Source organism: Lynx canadensis, chromosome A2 (genome assembly GCF_007474595.2).
Source record: "Lynx canadensis isolate LIC74 chromosome A2, mLynCan4.pri.v2, whole genome shotgun sequence".
NCBI classification, from domain to species: Eukaryota; Metazoa; Chordata; class Mammalia; order Carnivora; family Felidae; genus Lynx; species Lynx canadensis.
This window is the reverse complement of record NC_044304.2, coordinates 115382069-115407352: the sequence shown is the minus strand read 5'-3', so window position 1 is coordinate 115407352 and position 25284 is coordinate 115382069. Positions and strand designations below refer to the sequence as shown.

General features: G+C 38.9%; 1 protein-coding gene and 1 pseudogene across 1 annotated transcript; one reads left to right on the top strand and one right to left on the bottom strand.

Annotated features, from left to right (window-relative positions):
- Positions 1–21: 21 nt before the first annotated feature.
- Positions 22–22031, bottom strand: FAM221A (family with sequence similarity 221 member A). Its single transcript, XM_030308107.1, has 7 exons — positions 21921–22031; positions 19688–19861; positions 15951–16141; positions 14166–14372; positions 7215–7322; positions 3907–3989; positions 22–164 (listed from the first exon to the last, which is right to left on the bottom strand). Exons 1-7 carry the CDS (start codon positions 21983–21985, stop codon positions 96–98), a joined length of 897 nt encoding a protein of 298 aa, XP_030163967.1. The 5' UTR covers positions 21986–22031; the 3' UTR covers positions 22–95.
- A 1777-nt stretch (positions 22032–23808) lies between these two features.
- LOC115508992 lies at positions 23809–24548 on the top strand (annotated as a pseudogene).
- The last annotated feature ends 736 nt before the right edge of the window (positions 24549–25284 follow it).

Below are 25284 nucleotides of genomic sequence, written 5' to 3'. Positions count from 1 at the left end.
AAATAAGTAAATAATTTGGGAGAAAATAAACTATTATTGTATTTAAATAAACACAAACAAAACCTATTTGGATGATGGTTTTAATTTGATAGTCTTCATGAAGGTTTTGTACTTGATGGCAACGGTGCTTTTCCTTTCTGTTTAGCAACCTTTTCCATTTTTATCTGTAAAATTAAAATATTTGTTGATACAATAATGTGTAAAACATCCTAAAGAAAAAAAGGTTGTACACACCTTATTTGGATTCATGTCTCATTTATCACAGCCATTTCACACAGTTACTTAGCAATTCTTAAGCTGCTAAATTCTAAAGCCAAAATCTAATAGTTAAAGGGACCTAACTGCATTTTTAAACTGTGGTTTGATTTCAACTTTACAGAAGCATTTTAATAAAAATAACATAGTGAATATTGCTTTGGAGAAAATTACTAAGTGTATTTTAACTTCCACTTAAAAACTGTCTTACAAAAGCTTAAATACCTAACCATACATCCAGCCTATGCATATTCCCTACAGAATATACCTAATGCAGCTGAATTATCTCTGGCACATGGGCTACTGTAAGGACAGTTTCCTCTAATTCTGGTTTTCACATTTCCACAGTTACATCCCTGAAGGCTCCACTATAACTGAAGCAAAGAAGCAGCTTGCATTCCCTACTAGTGGCTTTCTGACCTTTTGGAAACATTTAAACCCCTTCCATGGGAAAAAACGTCCCAGAGAACAGAGAGCCCACTTGCCTCTTACAATTCCCAGAGGCAACACCACTGCCTTCTCTCTGCAAGACAAAGGGAGACAAAATATGGGGCATGATAGGTGGAGGCAGGGCCTCCTACCTTCTAAGGTGATAGGAATAATATCAAGAAACCAGAAGGGACCTAGTACCCAATCTTATCAAATTGTAAATCATAACATCCCAATAATAAAATGTTTATATCTTACATTTGTCTCATCCCCATTTTTTCCCCTCTCTCTCCTCTCTGAGTTGGTTAGGACCTGATTCAGAAATCATACGTTCAGGGGTGCCTGGGTGGCTCAGTTGGTTAAGCATCTGACTTTGGCTCAGGTCACAAACTCATGGTTCGTGGGTTCGAGCCACGCATTGGGCTCTGTGCTGACAGTACAGAGCCTGCCTGGGATTCTCTCTCTCTCTCTCTCTCTCTCTCTCTCTCTCTCTCTCTGCCCCTCCCCCACTTCCTCTCCCTCCCTCTGTCTCAAAAATAAATAAATAAGCTTTAAAGGAAAAAAAAAAAGAAATCATACATTCATATCACTCTTATACACTGGATCAGTCAGCAGGTCATCTGAAGGACCTCCAAAAAATACCCTATATTAAGGCAAAGATTATAGGCAAAGATTATAAAAGCGTATTTGAATCTTTACCATTTATTAACTATTTGAGACAAGCTACATAACCAATAATTTTCTCATTTGTAAAAAAAAAAAAAAAAAGGTCATAATAATAGGTGGTTCTCAGGGTTGTTCTAAAGGTGTAAATAAGATCGTATATATAAAGATCTAGGTACTTAATAAGCAGTCAACAAATCCTTTCCCCTCATTTAGGGCCAAGTGTTAGCTTTATGTAATATCAAAAAAGAGAGAAAATGCTAAACAACCAAACAAAGCTAAAGCAGGGTTTCCTCACTTAAAATAGTACTTAGCAAATACATCCACCTAGTCTAGTGTCTGAAGAGCAAAGATATCTCCCCCTTCCTTTTTTCTTTTTCAATTTCCTGGCACTAATAGCAATAGCACCTTGCACCTAGTTGGCCTTTGATAACTGTTTCCTTAATAAAATTCTCCTTTCTTGGGGATAGGAGACCAAGGGTCATCCACAATGGAAGAAAATAACTTGACCTAAGATATAAAAGCAATGAAGCAACTCTTCAATAATATCTAAAAGTAGTTAGTAAACCATGTTACCACAAAGGCATCAACTATCAAAGCCAACTCATATTTATCATAGATCCTTCCCCACACTAAATGTTACCAATGATTAGCAAAGGATACAAGCAAAAACGAGATACAGACATCGCATTGCTTTCTAAAGGGGCCCTGACCTATCAGATTGAGCTTCCTAGTTATCCCTTTTCCCTCAACAGTGCATGGAGTAAAATGCAAGTACTAATAATGTGTATAGTACATGTCAGCTCAGAAGAAGTTGTTTAGCTTTGAACTTCTTAGTTTTTATACTCCATTAATCACACAGGCTGGCGAGTTTATAAGCTGTGTCTCATAAATCCACAAATCACACAAGCTGGAGAGTTATAAACTACATCTCATAAATCCATAAATTCTAGGTCTATTTATAATAAGTAGCCTGGATTGGCCAGGTATATCCTCTAAAACAATCATAGATAAGAACTCCCCCCATTATCTTCCCACAAGCAAACACCAACTGGCATGTTTTCAAGGTAGTCAATACTACCCAGGCTTCTGGAGGAAGGAAGGAAGGAGTTCTAGAACACTGTTCCTCATGAGCCTAGGACGAAAAACTAAAATTCAGCTGTGCACCTGTGTATTCCAAAAATGGAGACTGATTTAATTCAAAAAGTCTATCCTTAATGATACTGTAAAAATAGCCTTTTCTTTCTTCACTCTGGCCATTTAATCTCCCTTCCAGAGATCCTACCACCACCTTTTACCTTTAGATGAGTACTTTCTAGTTAAGGTAGCCACTAGCCATACGTGGCCTACTGAGCAATTGAAATGTGGCTGGTGTGACTGAGGAAAATAATTTTAAGTTTCAGTTGATTTAAATTTAGATTTACAGAGCTACATATAATGAATAGCTACAGCACAGGTATAGAACATTTGCATCACTGCAAAAAGTTCTAGTTCTTTCTCTGCCTTAAATCATATCTAGGACACTCCCCCTCTGCTTCAAAATTCTTCATCAGGAAAACCAAGCTGATCTCTGCCCCCTACACCCTTCCTCTCCTCTTGGAAGGTGAATTTATTTAATGGTCTCCTTTTACCACCCTCAGTTACTCAATAAGCTACAACAAAAAGTGACAAGAGTGTCTTTACTTTCTTATCACTTATTACCCAGTTGGAGAGATAATAAATAGCCACTGAACAACTATAAAATAGTCCTAAGAAAAGCACTTTGGGTAATGTACCATATGGATGGATACCATTCCCCATACCTCATCAAACCAACACACTTTCATCTGGCAATAACCAAAAATAAAGCTATCAAATATGAACACTGCCAGGAAATGCATCAAATGTGTAACTTTATGAGATGTATGAAAGTGATGATCAATCAATAAGTGTTTACTTTTTCAATTTTCCATAAATATTTATTGAAAAGTTATTATGTGCAATGCACTGTAGTTAATTCTGAAGAAAATATAAAAAGGAACGAAATACTGTTTATCCCTAAGGAGTTTATAGTGTGGTGGAGAACTGATGAAAATTATCACTAGTGAAAGCTGGGAAAACATCAATACTACAGTTGCTGAGCTCTCAGGATCGCTAACATACATTTAGGTTTTGTGTTCTGTTTCTTAAAGACTAATGGGTAATTTTAATTTGAGTCTAGATATACCTTGAATGCACTGAGAAGAAGAAATATTACATATTAAAATTTCAAGATTAAAAAAAAGAATTCAAGATACACGTAATTTACAAATCTGCTGATGGTTGGTGTTTATTATTGACGATTTTATTTGTATATTTAATCAATATTTATGACCTTCATAAATTAGCATATTAGATATCATATTATTCATTCATCCTGTTTCTCTCTGAATCATTCTAAATAAGCCTCAAGTCCTAATACAGCTATAAGTAGAGACTTTATAAATTATTTTCAATGATGATCCACAATCAATATGTAATTCTACTGTGTCTTTGTCACAAGTAAATGCTTAAAGTAAGCAGATTTCCCCACAGACTTACCCTTTCTTGGTATCGTCTTTCAAAGAAAGCCATATCATCCTCTTCAGGTCTCTTTAAGGAAGAAACTTGACCACTTGTACCTACTAATAAAGAAAAAAAATTCTATGTGATATATTTACATCATTATAAATTCTCCTGAAATTAAAAAAAAAAAAGAAAGAAAACTTTACTGTTACCAATGATGAATTCTTATTTTTCAAACCAGAATGGTCTAAATGGTAATTAATCCTACCACCTAATTATTTTTTAGAGTTCAGGGCATTGTAAGACAAAGTAATTTTTATTGGCAAACATTCTGCTAATGTCCAACTGGTTCATATTCAATAATACCATATAGCTACTTCACATAAGAGCACACTTTGCTTTCTTCAACGACATTTTAAATTTTATAGTGAAACTAGAAATTCGTGTAACACCATAACCAATAACACACAGAAGTAATTACAGAAGGTCTATGCTATGGTCTGAATGTTTGTGTTCCCCTCAAATTCATCTGTTGAAATCATAATGCCTAGTGAGATGGTCTTAAGAGGTGGGGTCTTTGGGAGGTGTTAGGTCATGAGTGTGGAATCCTCACAAATGGGACTGGTGCTCTTACAGAGATCCCTCAACTGTTCCACTATATGAGGACACAATGAGAAGGGACCAGCTATGAACCAAGAAGAGGACCTTCACCGGAACACAACCATGCTGGTGCCCTGATCTTGGATTTCCCTACCTCCAGAACCATGAGAAATAAATTTTTGTTTATAAGCTACACAGTCTATGGTATTTTCTTATAGCCACCCGAATGGACTATGGCAGTGTGTATAAGCAACCAAGATACTACCTGCTTTGAAACTTTTCAAAACTAAAATAATTTTAACCATTTTCCATGGTATTCCTTTTTTTTGAGAGAGAGAAAGAGAGCAGGGGAGAGGGGCAGAGGGAGAGACAGAATCTTAAGTGGGCTCCATGCTCAGCACAGAGCCCGATGCAGGGCTAGATCCCACAACCCTGGATCATGACCTGAGCCAAAATCAAGAGTCAGATGCTCAACCAAGTGAGCCACCCAGGCTCCCCTTTGGTATTCACTTTTTAAAGCTAAACAAGCAATAGTTTATGTTGTAAAAGGAATTTAAAATTGCTTCAGGAAGGAAAATCAGGATTTCATGAAGAAAACACTAAGGGCACTAAGAGCCTTGTTCCATGAAAAGTTCACCTTCATTTCAGGGGAATGTGCTGCTTGGGTCCTTTCGTATCCAAAAAAGAATATCAACGTGAATACATGTTCTAGTTTTCAAAGCATATAAATTCACCACAACCAGCAACACAAAAATCACCTAACTACAGACAATCAGCACAGAGTATAACCACACTCTGTCAACTATCTAACAAAAGCCTATGGAGAAAAGTAAGAAAAAATGCTTAGAATATGTGCTGCCTATCCATTCATCTCAAAACTACGGGTCTTTCTCTGGATCATGTTGGACCATTTGAGCTAAGTCACTTGTAGAATCACCTTCATTGAGTTGCATTTTAATGATATGTTACCATTTATCCGGTAAAACAGTATTTCACCACTTTTATCAAGGTGACTATCAGAAATGAGCAACCACATGCTGCATTTGCTGAAAAAAGTTTTCAAGGACCTTGGGCCACTGCATCATTGAGGTTCACACTATAGACACATCTTTAAAATCTACCACTGGTGGGGTGCCTGGGTGGCTCAGTCGGTTGAGCATCCGACTTCAGCTCAGGTTGTGGTCTCGCAGTTAGTGAGTTCGAGCCCTGCATTGGGCTCTGTGCTAACAAACAGCTCAGAACCTAGAACCTGCTTCAGATTCTGCATCTCTCTCTCCCCCTCCCCCGCTCATGCTCTGCCTCTCTCTCTCGGAAATAAATAAATGTTAAAAAATAATAATAATAAAATAGAATAGAATAATAAAATAAAATAAAATAAAATAAAATAAAATAAAATAAAATAAAATAAAATAAAATAAAATAAAATCCAGCACCAGTATACCTTTCATTAACACTGTGGAACTCACAATAATATGATGAGTCTTTCTAATAATGAAAAGTATTTGGCTGATCACACCTTTCTCTGTGCCTTGGATGCCACTACACTCAGTCAAAACTAAAGCTTAATTACATCATCAGCAATTACATCAACCTGGAAAGTTGATATAATTGTATCCTTTTTCTTGGTTTACATTTCTTACTTCTATCTATATTTTATCATTACTTTGTTGTGTGTTGTTTTTGTAAGTATGTAAGTAGCCCTAAAATCCCTTGTGGAGAAAGTCAGGGTACATGAAAAGATTATATGAAATTATTAAAAAAAATTCTCATTTAAAAATACTTGCAAATATTAAATACCTAATGCACCATAAAAATTCCTTCTTCAGGGGCACCTAGGTGGCTCAGTCGGTTAAAGCGTCCGACTTCGGCTCAGGTCATGATCTCATGGTCTGTGAGTTCAAACCCCGTATTGGGCTCTGTGCTGACAGTTCGAGCCTGGAAACTACTTCAGATTCTGTATCTTCCTCTTTCTTTCTGCCCTCCCCTGCTCGTGCCCTGTCTGTCTGTCTGTCTGTCTCTCTCTCTCTCAAAAATAAACACTAAAAAAAAAAATTCCTTCTTCAATGTTTTGTCTTAATAAAGGAAATAGAATACAAGTGCTTAAAAATTAATAAAACTCATGTATATGTATAATGTATAATTTATATGTATATGCATAATTTATAAATGACAAAACCTTGCTAATTTATACTTACCACTGGATTACATCCTGATTGGGAGAGCCTGAAGGATCAAGGCAGTCCACTAGAGGGCTCTCTTACTCAGACATCAAAACAATCACATGCAAAAATAAGGTTTTAAAACTTTAAATTATTGAATTATTAGAATACTCATAATGCTCCTGTTTAGAAAGTTTGCCCACCAAAAGAAGTTTCTTGCTTTTTTCTCAGTGCATGGTTAAAAAGTAAAATGAGGGGCGCCTGGGTGGCGCAGTCGGTTAAGCGTCCGACTTCAGCCAGGTCACGATCTCGCGGTCGGTGAGTTCGAGCCCCGCGTCAGGCTCTGGGCTGATGGCTCAGAGCCTGGAGCCTGCTTCCGATTCTGTGTCTCCCTCTCTCTCTGCCCCTCCCCCATTCATGCTCTGTCTCTCTCTGTCCCCAAAATAAATAAACATTAAAAAAAAAAAAAAAGTAAAATGATAACCAAATTGTGGTAATACTGAAGAAAAAAAGATCTAAAAAATGAAATCAATCTACATTCTTATTTACCACATCCAAAAATATTTGTCAATTTATTTTCATTACCATCCGTTAGTGTTTCTGGAGAAGAACTAGATGATGCTTGAAATGCTTTCAGAAATGGGTGGTCCATGGCTGTAACTGGAGAGTCTAAAAATTCCATTGAAGGTACACCTGATAACAAAATGCATGAAGAATGAAAATTAAATCTCTCTGTTAAAATACAAAAAGTTATTTCCGTGCAAAATAAATTAGAACCTCAGCAGAATAATTAGAAAAATCCTTTCTATAAAAAAGAAATTTTTAGTTAAATTTTTATCTGCCATGTAAAGGGAATTAGGTAAAAGTATTTTTTTATTTCTCAGAGATCTTCTTCACAGAAAAAAAATTATGCATGAATAAAACCTTAATATAGTCACAAAAACACTATCAAAAGCAAGTCATTCATGGGGCCTGGGTGGCTTAGTCAGTTAAGCATCCAACTTCAGCTCAGGCCATGATCTTGGAATTCATGGGTTCGAGCCCCACATCCGGCTCTGTACTGACAGCTCAGAGCCTGGAGCCTGCTTCAGATTCTGTGTCTCCCTCTCTGTCTGCCCCTCCCCTGCTTATGTGCATGCTCTCTCTCTCAAAAATACATAAACATTTTTTTAAAAATTTAAAAAGCAAGACATTCGTGACAAAGAACCTCTAATTGAAGAGGGCAGAACGAGTGTGTTTTTACTCTGTTCCTCTCTAGGAAACCATCTCAAAACGAAGCATGAAAAATAAAGAAAAATTCAATTAAATAAAGATTCATCCACAAATTATGAATACCCATTGCTAACTACACTGACTTTTAAATCAAAAGTAAGGAAGCTGGGGGCACAGTCAGTTAAGTGTCCGACTCTTGATTTTGGCTCAGGTCATGATCTCACAGTCCGTTAAGATCAAACCCCGCATGGGGCTCTGAATTGACAGTTCAGAGACTGCTTGGGATTCACTCTCTCTCCCTCTCTCTCTGCCCCTCCCCCTTTCATGCTCATTTGCATGCGCTCTCTCTCTCTCTCTCTCTCTCTCTCTCTCTCTCTCTCAAAATAAATAAACCTAAAAAACAATCTTAAAAAAAAAATAAAATTGAGTACTTCCTTATAACCTAAACCTAAACAATTGCTCATTTTTTCAGATTCCTGTCTGTTCCTTCCCTAGCTCCTGTCTCATGTGGCTTGTAGGAATATAAGACAAGGGACTCAGGTCCACTCAGGTCCTTGTGCTGTCCTCTGGCTGCTGAATGCACTACTTATCTCAAATGCTCAAGGCTGGTAAGTGGTAATTTAGACCCACAGCTTGGTAGGTCCTAACGCGTGTTCTCACTAAAAGTCAGACTCCTCAATGCCTACAACTTCCTCTATTGAATCCCCCAGAGCTCAGGGGACCCACCTTTAGCTCTGCTCGGGGTCCCCTTGCTATGATAAATGTCAGAGCATGTCCACGGCCCAACAGCTCAACTGCCTGCCAACTACCCACTAGGAGTTGGAAATGATGGACTCCTTCTGCGTCATAAAGGAACCAAATTCCAGCAAGATACCATCTCTGTCCAGGACTCTACATAGCTAACAGAGCAGATGTCCCTCTGCCCCAGGCTCCCCTACATCTGATATCAAGACAAAAACAACTTATTTCCTCTCTTCACTCTCACCTTTCTTCACCCCACCTTCCCCTGGGGGCAAAAAAAGGGAGAGATTTTCTTTCCTTACATTATAAAGATGCTTAAGTGATAAAATACCAGAAGTCACAAGAAGGCAAATATGCCAGCTCTTCCCACTATTCCCTAGCACTTTTCTGCAAGTACCAGCCATTGTAACTAGTCAAGAGTAAGAGCCAGAAATATTGGAAAAGGCAAAAATACCATTATTTACAACATCAACCAAACATTTATTTTAAACTCTTAAGATTAAGTAATAATGACTGGTAACAGAAGCAATCTTTTTTTTTTTTTTTTAATTTTAAGTAGGCTTCCACAACCAATGTGTGACTTGAACCCATAACCCCCAAGATCAAGAGTCACATGCCCTACAGAGTGAGCCAGCCAACATTTGCTTTTTTATAAACAAATAATAACCAGCTAGAAAATTTAAAGGAAGGAAAAAAAAAAAAAAAAAACCCACGTATGATAGCTATTTAAAAAAAAAAAAAATACCTAGAAATAGAATTAAGAAAATTAAGAAATAGAGGACTTTCATGAAGATAACTTCAGAATTCCACCCTACATAGAAAAAGACAAATGAAGATACTCAATATTTTAAAATATCAATTCTTCCTGGGGCACCTGGGTGGCTCAGTCAGTTGAACGGCTGACTCTTGATTCCAGCTCAGGTCATGATCCCAGGGTTGTTGAGCTCCATGCTGAGCATGGTGGAGCCTGCTTAAGACTCACTCTCTCTCTCTCTTTCTCTCTCTCTCTCTCAATCAGGGCACCTGGGTGGTTCAGTTTGTTAAGCACCTGACTCTTGGTTTTGCCAGGTCATGATCTCATGGTTTGTGGGTTCAAGCCCCACATCAGGCTCTGTGCTGACAGTGCAGAGCCTGCTTGGGGTTCTCTCCCTCTCTCTCTGACCCTCCCCTGCTCGCTTTCCCTCTCTCAAAATAAATAAATAAACTTTAAAAATTCAGGGCGCCTGGGTGGCTCAGTCAGTTGAGCATCTGACTTCAGCTCAGGTCATGATCTCGCGGTCTGTGAGTTCGAGCCCCGTGTCAGGCTCTGTGCTGACAGCTCAGAGCCTGGAGCCTGCTTCAGATTCTGTGTCTCCCTCTCTCTCTGCCCCTCCCCTGTTCATGCTCTGTCTCTCTCTCTGTCAGAAATAAATAAACATTTACAAAAATTAAAAAAAAAAAAAGATTCTCTAACTCTGCCCTCCCCTGCTTATGCTCTCTCTCTTAAAAAAAAAAAACAATAAATATAAAAAAATAAAAAATAAAATATCAATTCTTCCTACATTAATGTATACATTCAATGTGTTATCAACTAAATAATAGAATATTTTGTAATAATAGAATGTTTTCAAAAAATAATGCCAAAGTTCTGAAAAAATTAGAGAATAAGAATAGTCAGGAAAATTCTTTTTTTTTAATGTTTTTACTTATTTTTGAGAGAGAGAGAGAGAGAGATACAGCATGAGCAGGGGAGGGGCAAAGAGAGAAGGAGACAGAATTTGAAGCATGCTCCAGGTTCTGAGCTGTCAGCACAGAGCCTGACATGGGGCTCAAATGTGAACCACGAGATCATGACCTGAACCAAAGTCAGATGCTCAACCAACAGAGCCACCCAGATGCCACAAGAAAATTCTTAAGTAACAAAATGAAATCATAAATATTAATTTATTATAAAGTTATAGTATTGAAAACAGTATGGTTGTTGCACAGAAAGAGGCAACATTGAGGCACACTAACAAGCCCAGAACAATTTCTGAGTTGGAGCCAAACCTACCGCTTACTAGCCGAATAACAAAGAACAAGATATTGCACTTTTCTGTGCTGAGTTTCCTTATCTGCAAAATAAAAGTAATAATAGTACCTAACTCAAAGTTATAGGGAGGACTAAATGAGTTAATAGATATAAAGAGGCTAGAAAGACTCCTGGCAGTACAAAGCTGCAATCATCATCAACAACATCATTATTTTTTCTGTCACTTATAACTGGATCTTCTGTAACTATTTCATGAGTTTAATACGATCATGCACCCAAGAAAACTGAAAAATGATTTACTTATGGAATTTAACAAGCTAGTTGTAAAATTACCTAGAAGAGAAAATGCAAAGATATATCAAGGAATCTTGAAACACACACACACACACACACACACACACACACACACACACACACATATACACACACAAACAGGAGGAATTTACCATACCAAAAACATCAAAACACTCTATGAGGAATAATAATTAAATGTATGTAATATTGGCACAAGATAGACAAATAGTCCAATGCCACAAAACAGTGAGTATGACAGAGTTTGAGAAAGATAAACTTTCAAATAACTAGGGAAAGAACTGTGTTTGGATAACTTGCCACCAATTTGGACAAAACCTGAAGTTATACATAACTCACACTTTCCCAAAAAATATATTCCAAATACATGAAAAAACAAAAAAAAATAAGTATTACAGTAAAATTAAGGTGAACATAATTATAAAATTGCCTCCAAAATTTAAAAACTGTATTAAACAAACACAAACCAAGGGGCACCTGAGTGGCTCAGTCGGTTAAGTATCCGACTTCGGCTCAGGTCATGATCTCACGGTTCATGAGTTCAAGCCCTGCATCAGGCTCTGTGCTGACAGCTTGGAGCCTGGAGCCTGCTTTGGATTCTGTGTCTCCCTCTCTCTCTGCCTCTCCCCTGCTTGTCCTCTCTCTCTTTCAAAAATAAATATGTAAACATTAAAAAAAAAAAAAAAAGCCAAGACAACAAATGACAGATTGGAAGAAAATATCCGCAAAGTAAATGACAAAAGATCAGTAGACAGAATATAGAAGACTTCTTGGGGCGCCTGGGTGGCGCAGTCGGTTGGGCGTCCGACTTCAGCCAGGTCATGATCTCGCGGTCCGTGAGTTCGAGCCCCGCGTCAGGCTCTGGGCTGATGGCTCAGAGCCTGGAGCCTGTTTCCGATTCTGTGTCTCCCTCTCTCTCTGCCCTTCCCCCGTTCATGCTCTGTCTCTCTCTGTCCCAAAAATAAATAAACGTTGAAAAAAAAATTTAAAAAAAAAAGAATATAGAAGACTTCCAATAAATAAATGAGAAAAGTTAAAAGCATAAAAGTGAGCAAAGTGTATGAACAGATAAGTATAGAAAGTAAAATGGCCAATAACTACGAGAAGACTCTTATCCCACTAATAACTAGGGAAATCAAACTGAAACAATAACATTTCACAGGTCAGACTGGAAAAAAATTGGGTTTAATGATATCAATGATCAGCATAAATGTGAGAAACAGGGAAGCTAAAAAATCATTAGAGGAAGCATAAACAAGTGAGGCATTGTTGGAAGGCAATTTGACAGCATGTATTAAATCTCACACACTTCAACCCAACAATTATTCTACTTCTCTGTATCTACCTTAGGCTCAAATTTATGTAGTATACAAGGAAGCAAGTTCAAGGATGTTTTTGGCAGGACTGTATGTAAAGGCAAAAAAACAAAAAGGAAACCATCTAAATTTCATGAACAAGGTTTAGAAACTCCCACAAAGCACCATGATCAAAGGGGGCCTGGCCAGTGGGCAGGGCTGAGAAGGCAAGATCAGCCCCATGCACTTGCATTTTACAAGGAAATGCTCCCAAGAACTGTAAATATGTACATTTGTCTGACTGTGCGCCTTTAGTGCAGCATTGTTGATTTATTAAAAGCAAAAAGTCTCAGGGAAAAAAAAGAAAAAAATCACAGAAATGGTTTAGAAAACCTGATAAATCTATAGTGTGAAATATTATGCAGCAGTTTAAAAGAATTAAATAGATTTGTGTGTCCTGATATGACAGGCCTTCAAATTTTTTCCAAGATAAAAACTATAAAAATGTATGCTAAAAAGAAAAAATATCAATTGTTGACAGCAAATTACTCTCTGAAAAGAATCTCGGGTAAAGAAGTGTTTAAGGGGTCCTTGTAGTACTTCATTTTTCTTTTTTTTCAGTTTATTTATTTATTTGGGGTGGAAGGAGAGGTGCAGAGAGAGAGGGACAAAAAGAATCCCAAGCAGGCTCTGTGCTATTAGCATGGAGCCCTACAGGGAACTCAAACGCACAAACCATGAAATCATGACCTGAGCTGAAATCAAGAGTCCAGCACTTAGCCAACTGAGCCACCAGTTGGCTTCATTTCTATTGTTTGAATCTTTATAACAAGAAAATGTTTGTTCATCTTTATATAATTTTTGTAATGAAAAAATGAAAAAAAAAAAAAAGAATACAAAAAAGTCCCTACACAAAGTATTTAAAGTAGATAGGAACCTGGGCCCCTAGGTGGCTCAGTTGGTTAAGCCACCAACTCTGGATTTCAGCTCAGGTCATGATCTCATGGTTGGTAAGTTCAAGCCCTGCATGGGACTCCACACTGTGAGCATGGAACCTGCTCGGGATTCTCTCTTTCTCTCCACCCTTCCCTTTCCTTACTCCACTCGCGCTCTCGCATGTGCAGTTTCTCTGTCTCAAAATAAATAAACTTTAAGAAATTTAAAAAAAAATAGGGGCACCTGGATGGATCAATTAGGCAACCCACTCTGGGTCAGGTCTTTGGCCCAGGTCATGATCTCACAGTTCATGGGTTTGAGCCCCGCATCAGGCTCTATGCTGATAGCTCGGAGCCTGGAGCTGGCTTGGGATTCTGTGTCTCCCTCTCTCTCTGCCCCTCTCCCGCTCATGCTCTGTCTCTCCTTCAAAAATAAATAAACATTAAAAATAAATAAATAAATAAATAAATACATGGGAACCATATTCTCCCCAATCCTAGTCAACTCAGAAGGTTCAAAAAAAGAAGAATCCAGCTACCTTCAATAGTTCAAGACACATCCAACAGAACTTTTCCCTATATTACTTAACTTTCATGTATGCAAGCAGTGTGTGCATACATTATCATGTGATAACATGTACACACGTGTATAGACATACGCACACATAGACATAAGGCTGTTTCCAAAATGAGATGGCTATAATGGCAAAAACATGCATACAACAGGGTAACAGTTAGGTAAACTCTATCATATCAAATAAAAGAAATATTCAGCTATTACAAACAGGGTTGGGTTGGGATTTGGGTATTGGGGTAGGCGTGATCTTTTATTCTTGTGTTTTCTAAATTTTCTGTAATAACCATATATTTTATAGTGGCAATAAAACCTTTATAAAAAATAAAAATAAAATGAGAGACTTTTTCTGGAAAAAAACAAAGAATATAAAGTATAAAATAAATATAGGGTTTCACTATTGTCAGCACACATAAAACAGTATGACAAACTCACATTCCATAGATTGTCACTTACCAATCCCACTGTCATCTAATCGCATGTAGCCTTCTGCCAGTGAGCTGAAGCCAGTCAAACCTCCCATTGCTGCATAAGTGACATCCTGTCCCACTGGTTTTCCCTGAGCAAGTCTTTCTTGCTTAGTTTCCACTACTGTGTCATGAGCATATGCAGGCTGACCACAAGCACAAGTGAAGCAACTATGGAATCCTGAACACTTGGAACCTGAATCAAGATGTAAAGGGAGTTAAATGTCTTTAAATACAGGTACTAAGCTGTGTGCCCTCAAAATGCTTAGCTTGGCCACAATCACCTGAATCCAGATCCTTCTATGCTGTCCTCTGGCCTCTGTAACTCTAATCTCCAGCCCTAGAATTCCCTCCCGGCCACTGCTCTTACTTCTGTAAGGTACTGACGTGGATAAGGCAAGGTAAGGCATGTAGCAGAAAAATAAAATAAAATAAAATACTGGAAAAACCAGCTAGGACCAAAAGAAATTGGGCTAACACCGGAGAGCTAGGAAATGTCTGCCCAGTGGTAGGATCAGGTGAAGAGATAATGTGGAAACCTCCCTATGGATTAATGCCCCATAAAAGCCACATAGGAAAGCCAACCCACAGACATAAAAAGGACACAATGGAATACTGTTTAACAATAAAAAGGAAAGAAGTACTGATACATGCTACAAAATGGATGACTCACACAAACATCATGCTAAATGAAAGAAGCCAGTTACAAAAGGCTACATATTCATTTATATGAAATGTCTACAATATGCAAGTCCATACAGACAGTAGGTAATTATTGGTTGCCTAGGGGTGGGGGAGAAGAAGGAATAAGAAATGACTACTAATGGATATGGAGTTTCTTTTGGGGGTGATGAAAATGTTCTAAAATCGACTGTGGTGATGGTCACACAACTCTATGAGTATATTAAAAACCATTAAACTATACTCTTGAAATGGATCAGTTATATAGTATTTGAATTATATCTTAATAAAATTGCTATATATTAAAAAAAAAAAACCCAAGCCATACTGAAATAGAAGCCAAAATACACCATTAACAAAATTTTACATGCTCACACTTCCAAAAAGTGTGTACATAATAAACAATAAATAAGTTTTATTTGACTACTTCCATAGCCAATGAAACATTTATTCCTGCCACTGTCATTAAAAATGTTTTATAACGTATTTCAATTCCAACTGCTATGAAAACTGGAATAACTCTCTCCTGAATAAATTACTGAACTAATGTCCTACCTATTTCAAGGGGTTTTTAAAAGGATGATCAAGTAAAAGGGCCTAAAGGATCGGGGCTGGGATTTGGGTACAGCTATTGAGGTAAGAGTGCTATCACAAATAAAGTGTTAAAATTATTATGTTACATTTTGCTTTTCCCATCAGCCTACGCTTTAGGCAATAACGTAATAATCTACCAGCAAAGCATAACATTTTTTTCAACTTATCAAATCCTTTTTAAAAGCCTGTAAATACAATTTAGTTGATAAAATCCCCACTCAAAAATTTAAACCACATCACATCTAGGTATTCTTTAAAATCTATCACTGTCATTTAACTTATTTTAATTACATGAGGTTAAGGCTTAGGATTGCAAAGCATACAAATAACTCCAAGTTTTTCCACAAAAGTAACATGTTAGAGTAGCTGTCCATCAAATTTTTCTGTGTTGTTTAATACTGACAACACAACTAAATAAAACTGCCACAAAGACACATTAAATATTCAATAAAGAAGTACAAACATTCTGTTGGGTGTGTTTGTAATAACGTTAACTCACAGGCATTGCACATAAAGCCAGGCGCAGCCCTGTGCTGATCGGCAAAGTGCTTGCACCTGCAGCGAATGGGCTGCGCACCATTGAGAGGGACATAAAGGTAAGCCCTGCACTGGCAGCCAGTCACTCGGCAAGGGAGACTAATAAGCCGCTGCTGTGGAATCGTTTCAAAGTCAGTTTTATGTTGTTTATACCTAAAAAAATAAAAGGGAAGAAGTAAAAACAATACAAGTATTGCTGGAAATTAGAATTGGTCTATTCTGTTAAATGCACAACTATTCTTTTTTATTTTGCTTTTCTTGCTAGTAAGGTAAAAATCAACTCCCTTGCAGTATTTCTGTCAACTATGTCAGAAATTGGTCAGAAAAATCTTTCACTCTTTTATATTTTTATTTTTAGTTATTTAAGAACAATTTTCACAGCAATATACAAAGAAATAGAATCCCCTTAAAATACTTACCACTACAGATTCTTTAATATGGACAACCTAAGAGTGTGAAAAAGGTTCTTTATAAAAATTCTTTTTATCAAAGTGCATTACTTAAATTTATTTTCACAGGTGTGCTACTTAAAACTGATATGAGTTTAATAATGTAATTTATTTTAATATAATTTAATTTTTAACTTTTAATTTCAAAATAAATTGTCAACATTTTTAAAAGCAAAAGCTCTTTGTTAATTAAAACACTGTAATTTTCTTAAATAGGCTAGTCGCTTCCTGCTCTTAAGGTGACACTCAATAAAAAAATATTAAATTTATTATTCTCAATATTAAGCTAAGTAGTACAAGTTAAAATAGCGATGAGATATCATTTTTCACTTAGCAGAGAGAACCAACATTTTTTATACTATACATAATTCACAATGCTGTCAGGAGTGTTACAAAAGAAACAATCTCATTTACTGTTTCAAGAAACTTAAAAAGATCCATCATTTCCATAGTGTATATAATTTCAAATATAGCATTTCCTAATATATATAATTGTTGAATCACTGTTATACACCTGAAACTAACATAATATATCAACTACACTTCAATAAAAATAAAAATAAAATCATCAAATTTAATAGAAAAAAATCCTTTAACCTGACAGTTCATTTTTTAAAAATATACCCTAACAAAATAATTCTGTGTATAAAGAGTTTTGTGCATAGATAATATCAGCAATAGTACTTACAATAGCAACATACACACATAAATACATACACAACACATTAATAAAGGAATGAATAAGTAAACCACTAGACAACAGTTTTTAAAATTTTTAGCAGTGAAACCCCTTTTTCAAATAAACACTTTTACAGAACCATAATATATAAAGTAGATAAAAGCAGAATTGGTTAAAGCAAGGGAAAGAGCCAGAACTAGAGTCTGTCCTTCCCCTAACCTCCCCTTCTACCTGGTACACCCCTGAGACTTCCTCCAAGGCTCTGGGGAACATACAATGAACACCACTGGACTAGCTAGAATATTGAGCAGGTATTAAAAACCTTGTTTAAGGGGAGCCTGGCTGGCTTAGTCAGGTGAGCATCCAACTCTCAATTTCAGCTCAGATCATGATCCCAGGGTTGTGGGATTGAGCTCACTTGGGATTGATTCTCTTTCTCCCTCTGCCCCTCTCCCTGGCTCACACTCTCCCTCTCTCTCTAAAATTAAAAACAAAATTTTTTTTTCAAATTAAAAAAAAAAATCTTGTTTGTGATTACTACATAACAATGGGGAAACATTTCTCTGAATCTGTCATTAAAAACAATATTTGTGAGCACACATAATTAACAACTAAATGAACTGTGAAGAAAAAATACATGAATATAGTAAAATTTATTGATAGCAGCTGGCTTTGGGTGATGAGTCTTCTTTCTATTTTTCTGGATATTCTTCATTTACCTTAATAATTATTATAGTATTTATAGGGGCGCCTGGTGGCTCAGTCAGTTAAGCATCTGACTTTTATTTCAGTTCTCGTCATGATATCATGGTTTGTGAGATCGAATCCCGCATGAGCCTCTGCACTGAAAATGCAGAGCCTGCTTGGGATTCTCGCTCTTCTTCTCTCTCTGCTCCCCCCCCCCCCCACTTTATACTCTCTCTAAACTTTAAAAAAAATAATAATAGGGGCGCCTGGGTGGCGCAGTCGGTTAAGCGTCCGACTTCAGCCAGGTCACGATCTCGCGGTCCGTGAGTTCGAGCCCCGCGTCGGGCTCTGGGCTGATGGCTCAGAGCCTGGAGCCTGCTTCCGATTCTGTGTCTCCCTCTCTCTCTGCCCCTCCCCCGTTCATGCTTTGTCTCTCTCTGTCCCAAAAATAAATAAACGTTGAAAAAAAAAATTAAAAAAAAAAAATAATAATAATAATAATAATAAATAGGGATGCCTGAGTGGCTCAGTCAGTTAAGCATCCCACTTCGGCTCAGGTCATGATCTCATGGTTTGTGAGTTTGAGCCCCACGCAGGGCTCTGCACTGACAGTGCAGAGACCTGCCTGGGTTTCTCCCTCTCTGCCCCTCCCCCACTCGCTCACACACCCTCAATCAAAAATAATAAATAAACTTAAAATATAAAAATAAAAATCTTTTAAAAATAATAATTATTATAATATGTATAATAGGGAAAAATAATAGTTTAGACAGAAATCTCACTGAGTGCTCAACTGGTACTAAAGAACTTAATGATGAAAGTTGGGTTGGGTCAATTTTGAAGGTTAATTCCATGCTACGTAATTACACATATATGAGACTAGCAGTAAATTTATACAAGGATAAATGATAAAACCAACACAAATTTACCAAACTCCTCTTCAATTCTGAAAGATATCAACATAACCCTCATCCTCCATTCCTCCGTGGTGTTTTTCATCGGGGTTGCTAAATACGTTTCAAGTAGATCTATACACAACATTACTCATCCTAGCAACCGCTTAACAACCTTTGGCAGACAGCAAGTCTGTAAATAGCAACTCTACAAAGAGTCTCTCACGAGAGCGCCCCAGAAACTATCAGAACAGGGCAGCTCTCCTTCCACAGTTTCTTTGAACAGAAAAAGTTGTTACCTGAAAACACATAATAAGTTCAGTGATTTTTTTTTCATGATGCAGCTTTGTCCTTTTGAGTTTTACAACTGTGACCTGTGACAGTAGTAATATTTAAAGTAGGACACAACAAACACAGCTAAATGCAAACCTCAGGTATTGGCAATACGCATCAATGACTGGAGCCTCCTGTATTTTCTTTCCTCCCTGTGCTTTACTTGGAAAAAGACCATTTGCAATAAAAAGCTGTGTGCTTGTATTTTTGTTTGTTTAAAGAAAGGTATCAACACAACATGTTTCTTAAAATACAAAGGGAGATTAGTAAATTTGAGGAGAAAAGCTTCTATTTGTAGGTTGTAACCTGTTCACTATGGGTCAACTCAAGCAACTCTTAAGGCAGTTTTGCATTCTGATGACCTGTCCTCTGGTACCTCATCCAATAGTGGGTGAAGTAGACCCCTGCCAAAGCTGCAGGGGTACCAATCTTGTTTAACCAACTGCAAGAGAAAAGATACTTAGGGTGATGGACTCCATAATGAGTTCTAATAAGATATACTGGAAATTTTTTAATTATAGCAAAAAAAAAAAAAAAACTTTTCACAGTGTCTGGGTTATTATATAAAGCCTATTTTTAATGTTTCTCAATTATCACAAGTAATGTTATTTATCAAAGGAAGTACACTCTTCCATAGTTTTATATTTTCTAATCTTACCTATGTGTACAAAAACACAGTGTCTCTGGACCCACAAGTTTACAATCCATTCCAGTTGGTGATCGCCAGCTCACAAATAATCTGTTTTGTAAGCGCATCGGTAATACTTTTTTTTTGTATTCTTCATATTCTTCAGGAGTAAAATGTTTCCCTCCATCGTCCTCACCAACAATTCTACAAGAACAAAAAAGTCTCTTAAGCCTTGAATATTTATTTTCCAGATTATAAATAGCAAACTCTAAAACTATACTTGTACAGTCAAAGGAAATGCGGCTTCAGCTTTGATTTTTTACTTTAGGCTTATGTTAATAGCAAAATTAGACACAATGGTAATAAAACGTTTGCTTCCCATGTAAAACAGGATTATAAATAAAGAAGACAATGAACTCATAACATCTGACTTTACCGATCCAGGTTTATCACTGGAGAATTACCACAAATCCATCACAATTTGTCCTTTGATCCTGAAGCAAACATGCTCATTCTTTGCATTAAACGCTGGAGCCTAATCTCCTAAAAATTCTAATATTTTCCTCCTTTAAAAACAGTACTCCCCTCAAAAAAAACACAATAGTACAAAAAACGTCAGTGCAGAAGACAACATGGGTAATGGAAACCCAAATCCTGGCTGGGAGTTTAAACCCACAAATACCCTTGGATCTGCACAAGCTCAAACCCACATCTGTATTGGGTAATCATTGTTGAATTCCAAAACTACAACTTCAAAATCTTATGGAAAAAATCAAGCCGCCACTATTTCAAACGGTAGTTACATAATAACCAAGGGATCTAGTTCAAATGCATATTCAGATTAATAGGTTTGGAATGGGCCTGAGAGTGTGCATTTCCAACAAGTTCCCAGGTGATGCCCATACCACTGGTCCATGACTGTTACACCTTGAGTAGCAAGGCTCTAACTTTTACAGCGAAATGTTCCAGGTTATTCATGTTTACAAAAATAATTTTCCACCAGGCCTTAATATCTGAACCAGGCAAAAGACCATATATGAAGGCACACAATCCACACATCTAAACATCTAAATCTCTAATAAGTTATCAATCAACAGCAAGGCCCACAACTCCCTCACAGGGAAAAGCCCTGAAGACTTGGAGGCTAAAGGAGCCGGCTCTGCCCGCGGTGAGGGTTGGATGCAAGCTGTTCTGGGCACAGGACTCATGGCCTTACCTGGACCCATCTGAACTGGAGATAAGGCCTGACCCATCGAGCTACTCATTCTTACTTGTCTGACTCAGAATTACCATTTCTACTTGTTATCAAAAACTATACCACCTAGACAGCCAGAAGGAGTGAAGATCAGCTAAGGAATCCGTTTCCCCCAACGCCCCTGGGTGATTTGGAGCGACCACCTTTAAGCAGGGCAGCCCCTCTCGCTCAGGTTTCCCAAGCCGCTCAGATTTCCCAGGCGGAGCGGGAAAGTGCCTCACGCCGGTTTACACACACACATTCTCCTCCCCGCAACCCCCCACCCCCGCCCCGGGGCCAATCCGCCCCCCCCCCCTTTCCACACCCCCACCACCCACCCCTGCCGCCGCCCTCAACCGCACATCCTCCAGCCTGTCCCTCTCCAGGAATTCCCACTCACCCAGTCTCCCAACTACCAAAAATGTTTCTTGGGAGACCGGAAAAAATAACACGTCTCCGCAGGTGCATCAGCTTTCCTCAGGGCCCAGGGCAGTGAGTCGTGTCCTCAAACCAAAGCGGTGGCTCTGTTTCCATTTCCGTGATAGGAGTTTCTCCAGAACCACCGAAACTACACCAGTAGTGTCTTTCTCCTAAAAACAGCACCTCGGGGTTGGGAGCACGTTTGGAAGTTCACGACATACCCTATTAACTAAACTAACATGCAAACGATGTCTGTTATAACGCCCGAGCACTCGATGTGTAACTCTTCAGTGGCCATTTAGATAAAAACACTTGGACCTCGGCATAAATAGAAGAGTTAAAAATTCTTCCTGTAAGGGGTCAAATAGGGAGACCTCTTAAACACTCTTGGAAGAGACTTATTAGAATAGAACTGCATGTCATTACAATATTTAATTACAAAAAGACGAAACTTATATCAATGTAAGTAAGCCTCCCCAACAACCCGGGAACAGATTCCCGGAGCCCCGGCGGGCGGCGCCCCGCCCCTGTCCGCGCCACCAGCGCTCCTCCGGCGACGGGGACGCGGCCCGCCCGGGTTTTCCTCGCCCCGCCAAACCGCAACCTCACCTTCGGTACTCCAAGTACTCGTCCACGACCGCCTTGCCGCCGGAAGGCAACGTCAGCCTCTCCATGGCCGGGGGAATCGAGAGACGCCCGGCCGCGCGCTCGGAGCCGGAGCAGCTAGGAAGCCGGCCTCTGAGGAGCCGGGCCGGCTCCGACCCCACCGGCCGCGCCCCCTCCCGCCCGAGTCCTGATTGGCCGGACCGAAGACCGCAGCGAAGGCCCATGGGCGTGCGCTTCCACCTGGCGGCAGCTCCTGGCGCAGGAAACCTTCCGTCTCCAAGCGCAGCCCATCCGGCTTGGAATGCTGTTTACTGCAAGCACAAACCTGGTGCCTGTTTCCTCTCCCTAACCCCTGGTCTTGCAGGTCTCCTTGTAAGATAACAAGTGACAAGGGAGTGCAGTGCTTTGCATATAACGGATGCCCAGAACGTGGCTTATTTCTTCATACAGAGCTTCCCGCTGATTTTGAAAAGGTTCTGGGTCGTTGGAGGCCCAGCTCCCCAGATTCCCCCAGTCGTGTTTTCAAAATTGGCGTTTAAAAACCTATGATATAGGGAGGGGCCTGGGTAGCTCACTGGGTTAAGCATCAGACTCTTGATATTGGCTCAGGTCGTGAGTTCACAGTTTGGTTTGTGAGATGGGCCCCGGTCAGACTCTATGCTGAGAGTAAGGAGTCTGCTTAGGAGTCTCTCTCTCTCTCTCTCTCTCTCTCTCTCTCTCTCTCTCTCTCTCCCCCCTCCCCCCAGCTTGCATGTGTGCTTGCTCTTTCTCTCTCAAAATAAATATTTAAAAATTTTTAAAGTAAATAAAAATAAAATTTAAAACTGTAATGTAGGGACACCTGGGTGGCTCCTTTAAGCATCTGATTCTTTTTTTTTTATGTTATTTTTATTTATTTATTTATTTATTTTTGAGAGAGAGAGAGAGAGAGCGCGCGAGCTTGGCGGGGGGGGGGGGGGGGGGGGGGGAGGGCAGAGAGAGAGGAAGACATGGAATCCGAAGCAGGCTCCAGGCTGGGAGCTGTCAGCACAGAACTGTCAGCACAGAGACTGACTCAGAGTTCCAGCTCATGAATCGTGAGATCATGGGTCAGAGGCTTAACAGACTGAGCCACGGAGTCGCCCCTAAGTATCTGATTCTTGATCCCAGCTCAGGTCTTGATCTCAGGTTTCTGAGTTTAAGCACCATATTTGGCTCCCCGCTGAGCATGCAGCCTACTTAAAAAAAAACAAAACAAAACACAAACACCCTGTGTTGTTAAATCAATAGTCCTGGGTGTCTGTGTCCAGTTTGGGTGTCACTAAATCACCGTGTTCTTCCAAGGTAGTGAAAGGTGGTTTAAGAGAAAACAAATAAAAACAATATAGTCAAGATTTTTTTACACCTTTGAAAATATTCTCCACAAAAAATTTTTTTTAGGATTCTGTTTTTAAGTAATCTCTACACCCAGTGTGGAGCTCAAACTCACAACCCAGAGAACAAGAGTCCTAAGCTCCACCAACTGAGCCAGCCAGGTGCTCCTGCCCAAAGTCTTTTTTAAAGCTGAATTACAATGCAGAACATTTAGCAGCCCAGAAAAAGAATAGGAAATCAATCATTACTCAAGGAGTCCTTAAACTCTGAGGCTCCCTACAGATCACCTTCAGCACTCTCTATAAATTATCTGGGAGGAATAATTGGCAAACAGAAAAATAATTGGCTGAACTGCAATACTTTATTTCAAAAGTACTTTCCTGACTCTTTCCCATCTTGCAAGTTGGCGGACAAAAAAGCTGAGAAGCCGATACTAAGGAGAAGACACCTGAAGCCAAGAAGGCTGATGCTGGTGGCAAGGCTAAGAAGGATAACCTCAAGGCTAAAGAAGAAGAAGCCCCACTGCAGCCAAAACCCTGTCCTAGTCAGAGGAATTGGCAGATATTCCCAATCAGCTATGTATTCGAGAAAGGCTATGTACAGGAGGAAGTATTCAGCAGCTAAATCCAGGACTGAAAAGAAAAAGGAGAAGGTACTTGCTACGGTCACAAAACCAGTTGGTGTGACAAGAATGGTGGTACCCGAGTGTTAAACTTTACAAAATGCCTAGGTATTATCCTACTGAAGATGTGCCTCGAAAGCTGTTGAGCCACAGCAAAAAACCTTTCAGTCAACATGTGAGGACACTGCTAGCTATCATCGCCCCTAGGACCATTTCCATCATCCTCACTGGGCGCCACAGAGGCAAGAGGGTGGTTTTCTTGAAGCAACTGAGCAGTGGCTTGCTACTTGTGACCAGACCTCTTTCCTCAATCGAGTTCCTCTGCATAGAACACACCAGAAATTTGTCTTTGCCACCTCCACCAAAATTGATATCAATAGTGTGAAAATCCCCAAACACCTCAAAGATGCTTACTTTAAGAAGAAGCTGAGTAAACCTAGACACCAGGAAGATGAGATCTTCAACAGGGAGAAAGAGAAATATGAGATTACACAGCAGTGCAAGGTTGATCAGAAAGCTGTGGACTCGCAAATTCCACCAAAAATCAAAGCTGTTCCTCAGCTACAGGGCTACCTCCCTCCACTCTGTGCTTTCTCTCACGAATGGAGTTTACCCTCACAAATTGGTGTTCTAAATTTCTTACCAAAACCTAATTAAATAACTGATCTATAAAAAAAAAAAAAAGTACTTTCCTGAACACTGTATTTCGGGTCCCAAAGACAAGATGTTATGTAGAAATATTGTTTAGATGCCCCTCCCTCTTTCCTTTTCGGTGCCCCTTTTCTCCTTTCCAAAGGCTGTCTGCCTGCTCAGGCAGGTCCCAGTCCCACTTTGACATCCTCACTACTTTTTGTTAATTACTCTCCACCTGAATCTTATCTCATAACTCGGCTTAGCCAATGAACTTCAGAATCTCCCAAATACATTAGAATTTTATAGAGACAGTTGAAGGTTAAAAACTTTTCAACAGCCAGATAGAAGAGTAATCCCAAAATGGGATTTTAGGAGAAAGAACGCTGCTCTCCAATCACACCTGGTGGGCTGCTTGCTGTTGCCCGTTTTATCTCCTTATGAGCACCAACCCCTGCTTTTAGGCAGCAGCTAAACTAGCAAATATAAATGGCAGAAAGTGCCAGGCTATGTGACCTTATAGAAAGTGGCAGGGGAGTGTCTATGTAGGCAGGTACAAGTTAATGAGTCCAGAAAGAAATAATTAAAATAGACTTAGTGCAATTGTAGACTCTTCTAGGAAGATGCTGGAGCAATAAACTCTGACCAAAAAAGTCAATAAAAATATAAGGCATGACAAATAAGACAATGGAACAAAATTGAAAATGTTATTCTAACCTTTTATGAAACTGACACCTTTGCTAATTAAAATACTATATATGG

Excerpts from the sequence above, each read along its gene's own strand:
- FAM221A (XM_030308107.1), bottom strand. The coding sequence starts at position 21,985 with ATGGAGAGGCTGACGTTGCCTTCCGGCGGCAAGGCGGTCGTGGACGAG. Across the intron at positions 19,862-21,920 it reads GAGTACTTGGAGTACCGAAG|AATTGTTGGTGAGGACGATG; the intron begins GTGAGGTTGCGG and ends TTGTTCTTGTAG. Across the intron at positions 3,990-7,214 it reads TCCAGAAACACTAACGGATG|TAGGTACAAGTGGTCAAGTT; the intron begins GTAATGAAAATA and ends TTTCTTTATTAG.